General features: G+C 34.1%; 1 protein-coding gene across 1 annotated transcript; it reads left to right on the forward strand.

Annotated features, from left to right (window-relative positions):
* The first annotated feature begins 215 nt into the window (after positions 1 to 215).
* Positions 216 to 3,568, forward strand: LOC143617302 (ubiquitin-like domain-containing CTD phosphatase). The gene is made up of 6 exons (XM_077089907.1): positions 216 to 491; positions 1,551 to 1,695; positions 1,814 to 1,928; positions 2,026 to 2,089; positions 2,171 to 2,336; positions 3,253 to 3,568. The coding sequence occupies exons 1-6, from the start codon at positions 229 to 231 to the stop codon at positions 3,499 to 3,501; spliced, it is 1,002 nt and encodes a 333-aa protein (XP_076946022.1). The 5' UTR covers positions 216 to 228; the 3' UTR covers positions 3,502 to 3,568.
* Positions 3,569 to 5,116: the final 1,548 nt, after the last annotated feature.

Below are 5,116 nucleotides of genomic sequence, written 5' to 3' on the forward strand. Positions count from 1 at the left end.
TACCCGTTCTAAATGTTTTGATTTTCAAGTTTGCCCGTCAAATTCAGATTCGTTTCTAGTTCCTAGTTTTTTCACTTTTTTGGATTAGAGTTCCCAAATGGAAGGTTTATGGAATAGTGGGTAAATAGTGAAAACTCAAAAAAGGTTATCTTTCTTTAATAATAATAATAATAATAATAATAATTCCGTCACTTGTTCATTCTGAATAACAATAAGCAGTTAAATAAAATGGCGAGTGGTGCGTCGTCGTCGTCTCCGGTGACGGAGGAAGAGCTGACACTGACGGTGAAATGGAGCGGCAAGGAGTACACCGTCAGACTATGCGCTGATGATTCCGTCGCTGAACTTAAACGCCGTATTTGCCAACTCACCAACGTCCTCCCCAAACGCCAGAAGCTTCTTTACCCTAAAATCGTATCTAAACTCGCCGATGACTCCGTTCTTCTCTCCACTCTACCGCTCAAATCTACTCTCAAAATGACTATGATCGGGTAAACCTAACTTATAATTTCTAATTACAAGCAATTTGTTTCCTAATAAGTTAATTGTTTGATCTGATAGGTTATTATTTGTGCTGAAAGTAGTTGGAGGCTTATAAGCATGATTGATTAGACTTAGATTAATTATTAGCAAAAACCTAGTGTTACTTGTAGTATATCTTATGATTGCTACATCATATCATAGAACCAACAATACCTTTAGATATCATGGTGAGGTGATCACAAATGTATTAGTTTATAAGTTAATAGAATACGTTGTGCTTAAGACAAAGGAGCGTGTGAAGCTTTGATTATAGAATAAAAGCATGTGTACGGACCATTCAGTATCTGAAGACGATGAACTTTTTAGCGCGAATTAATTTCTTCATCAATTTATGTTGAAATATTTTTAGTAACTGGATTTCGTTCTGCTAAAAGAGTCCGAATCAACTTGATTTTATCTTCTTTTTGTGCTGTTGTGTTGTAAACATAAGTAAAATCTAGCTCTTATATTATTAGACCTTAGATGAGACACGAAAGCTGGATTTTAATAGGGAAAATCTATAGCTAGGGCTGTTCAAAAAGCTCGAAGCTGGGGCTCATGGCTCGCTCTCGAATAGAACTGGCTAAAAAAACTTGATATGAAACATCCTAAGCTGAGTTGGCTCATCTTTGTAACCGGGCCAAAATTGACCTAGGCTCGGCTCGTTGGCTCGATCTTAATCTCGTTTAACTTCAAAATCGAGCTAGAGCCTTAGTTGAGTTGCCCCGTTTAATTTTGAGCCCGAGCTCGAAACCACCCTGGCTCGACTCGGGCTCGACTCGTGAGCAGCCCTATCTATAGCCACACTTGATGTTAGTACCAAGTGGATTCCTACTAAGTTCAGATGTCTATAGTCTGGATACTTACCAGACATGCTACACAATCAAACATAATAAGTTATTGCTTGTTTGTCTTTCTATTGATGGAAAATTTATTATATCACTACCTTTAAATTACGACTGTATGATCTGAACTTATTGTTTGACTGATAAATGTATAGATAATCGATTACTTGATTGATCGTGTAGGACTGTTGAGGATGATATAATTGTGGACCAAGTTGATTCTCCAGAAATTGTTGATGATTTTGAAATCGGGCAAGATGAAGTTGTAGACATTAAAGACAAAGATGTCAACAAGCAGAAACTAAAGAGACTTATTGATCAATACAAGGCAAGTGTTTCTATTCTGCGTCTTTGTTTTATAAAGGTTATCATTTCCATTAATGTTTATCAGCTAATATTATCATAATATTTGATTATGATATATGTTAATGGATACTTGATCATAGATTGAACTCAGAAATCCATGCCGAAAAGGGAAGAAGCTTCTTGTGTTGGATATAGACTATACTCTCTTTGACCATCGGTCAACAGCAGAAAACTCGCTTCAACTCATGCGCCCTTGTAAGCAGCTTACATAACTTTCACGTTGAAATAATAAAAAAAACGAAAATAAACAATAAAGTAACTTCATCATTCACTATCTTAACAACAAATGCAGATCTCCACGAGTTCTTGACAGCTGCTTATGCAGAGTATGACATCATCATATGGTCTGCAACAAGGTTAGCCTTTAGTGAGTTTTTGTTAACAACGGTTAACTGATTAGTATATTGGTACAGTAAATTATAAATTCTTTTGTGCAGCATGAAATGGGTTGAATTGAAGATGGGTCAACTTGGGGTATTGAGTAATCCCAATTACAAAATTACTGCTCTTTTAGACCATTTAGCAATGATCACAGTTCAATCAGATAGTAGAGGAATCTTTGACTGCAAACCACTTGGGTTAATATGGGCTCATTTTCCTGAGGTTTGATTATTACTAGTTTATTTATCGCACTTTACATAAGAAACCAACACACTTTATTATTTTGAATGAATAAACCCTTCAACCTAATCTTGGTTTGCTAGTCCTTAAAATTGTCAAAAATACATGAAGAGGTCCCTGAAGCTAGTTTTAGTATATTAAAGTTCCTAATTTGTCTAAAATGCACTACTTATGAAATAAATTCAAAATAATTTCTTTTACCCCATGAATTGGTCAAGGTTGGTCAAGGTATAACTTTTTTTTTCTTGCAAAAATGTTGAATGCCACTGCAAAAGGGTAACGAGTCATTATTCTGAGTTTTTTTAACAAGTACTTGTAGGAGTGTGCATGAATGATGAAAACGAAAAAACCGAGCCCAAACAAAAACTGAGTGTTTGGTTTATGTTTTTCGTAAAAAACCGAATTTTCGGTTTTGCTAGGTGATTAAAACCGACCAAAATAATGAATTTTTATCTTTTATTTTAAATTTAAGAAATTTATAAGAATTTAAGAAATAGTGTAGCTCAAATATATTAGCCCAAATATAATAATTAATTAATTGTTAATTAACAAAAACATGTTGGCCCAAATTTATTATTTTTGGTCAACTTTTTTTAAGTCCTAAACTTTAAAGCCCAATTGGCAAAGCCGAAAATTCCAAAACCGAACAGTTTTCAAAAACTAAAAAACCGAAATTATGGTTTGAGCCCAAGAACAACCCATGCACACCCCTAAGTATTTTGCATCTAGAAAGTTCAGAAACTTTAATATACTAGAATTTGATCGTGGGACCTTTTAATGCAAAATAAGGGAATGCGTTAGTTTTTGGATGGTATTTACCCGCTTAAGTTGGTTAAAAATACTTCAAATTTTGATAAATAACGAGTGATGTTTACTTTTCATGATGATCATTGTGCAGTTCTACAATTCAAAGAACACGATAATGTTTGATGATCTAAGGAGGAACTTTGTGATGAATCCACAGAACGGGTTGATCATAAAACCGTTTAGAAAGGCACATGAAAACCGAGCCACTGACAGGGAGCTAGTGAAGCTGACACAGTACCTACTTGCCATTGCTGATCTTGATGACATCAGCGTTCTTGATCACAAGAAGTGGGAGTCATATGATGAGGTGTCAAGTATCAAACGTAGGCGTCACACATGAGATCTTTGTTTGCTCTTGAGATATATTTGCTAAAACTTTGTAGCTTTTGAATTGAAGGACCCAATTTAAGACAAGACACTTTTTTATTTTCCGAAGTTATTATTATTATTATGAAATTTGAATTTCGTTGAAGCATATTATATTCATGTACGATCTATCATCTATATTCATACATACATATCTACTATGCACAGAATATAGATGTTATATGTTTACATAAACTTAAATATTAGTTCTATAAATTATATGTAGCAAATATATAAAACATTGAAGCCGTTCTAGCTCAGTTGGTAGAGCGCGTGGCTTAACCACGTGGTCATGGGTTCGAGTCCCACGGATGGCGTTATTAAATGCACTTTTGTAACTACTTTTCTTTTACTGTTGACACAAAAGATCACTTGATTTGTAATTGTATTGATTAATGAACTCCTTTTCTGAATTCAGTGTATGGTGGCAACCCTTTTTCGTTTATAGTTGTCACAAAAGATAGTTTATTATCAATTTTCTTGAGTAATGAGTTGTTTTTTCGTATTCGGTGTATAGTCAATAACTTGATAATGAGCTCTAACTGGGTATCGGGCCCTAACCAGTTCCGGGTATAGTAAATAACTGGGTATAGTTCAAACCAGATAGAGTATGGAAGTGGTTTTTGGAGAGGGGGTGAGCAATTATATATAGATAAATATCAAATACTGGTGTCACAACTCCTGTATAGAAATTCATTGGTTTATTATTTATGCTTTTGTTTTCATAGTCTCAACAAATCTATTGGTATAGCAAGTTGGCATCCAGCCAAATTCTTGGTCTTCAAGCTGCCTTCCCGGGTTCAATTCTTGGGCACTTCCTATCCATGTCATTTTATTTCTTTTATTATGGTGGGTTATCTTTGAATTAAGGTTCTCTGTTTTTTTTTACACATAATAATTTTAGGAAATTAAGTTTAGATTTAGTTTCAGTATCGTATCGTAAGACACCTAGTCAATAATAAAATTATTTTTTATGTTTATTCTCGTACGATAACGAACCTAACTAGTTCGGTTTAATTTCAAGGATTTTTTTCCCTGGTTTTGACCGGCTCAGTTCTGGTATAGCTGGGTTGGAACTGGTTTCAACTAATAGGACTACAAGTCTACAACCAATATATAGCCGGCAGGTAGGGTTCGGTATCAAACCATATTGAAGTTTATTGTCTAGTTATGGAGCCGGTTTTTTTTGCACCTCTAGAGAGTGTATAGGAGTTATTGTCACTCCATTTTAGCAGTTGTATTTTATTCTATAAATTAGGGTATAGGCCCGCGTGACACGCGGGTGGAATAAATTGTCGCGAAACATAATCAACTTAAACATCAATTTAAACAAACATAATATTTCTTTAACTATTAAAACTTGATAGATTTACATTGTCACTTAACACATCACCATACCAACCAAAAAGTAATAGATTTATGTTGTCTTAATATTAAAACTTCCAAATTACAGGAAGTTAATTTGAACATAACAAACATAATAAATTTAAACAACAAATTCAAATAACGCAATACTTCTTCAAACTTTCGGACCAAAACGTTAACCATTTACATTGTCTAGATCTTAAAAGTTAAAAGTTACTACAAGT

The sequence above is a fragment of the Bidens hawaiensis genome, unplaced genomic scaffold (assembly GCF_021521415.1).
Source record: "Bidens hawaiensis isolate Kalapana, Puna unplaced genomic scaffold, B.hawaiensis_p1.1 tig00053727_1, whole genome shotgun sequence".
NCBI lineage: Eukaryota > Viridiplantae > Streptophyta > Magnoliopsida > Asterales > Asteraceae > Bidens > Bidens hawaiensis.

What these genes read in the sequence shown, in the direction of transcription:
- LOC143617302 (XM_077089907.1), top strand. Translation starts at nt 229, where the DNA reads ATGGCGAGTGGTGCGTCGTCGTCGTCTCCGGTGACGGAGGAAGAGCTG. An exon ending in GACTTATTGATCAATACAAG is followed by an intron (nt 1,696 to 1,813) that starts GCAAGTGTTTCT and finishes ACTTGATCATAG; the next exon opens with ATTGAACTCAGAAATCCATG. An exon ending in TATGGGCTCATTTTCCTGAG is followed by an intron (nt 2,337 to 3,252) that starts GTTTGATTATTA and finishes ATCATTGTGCAG; the next exon opens with TTCTACAATTCAAAGAACAC.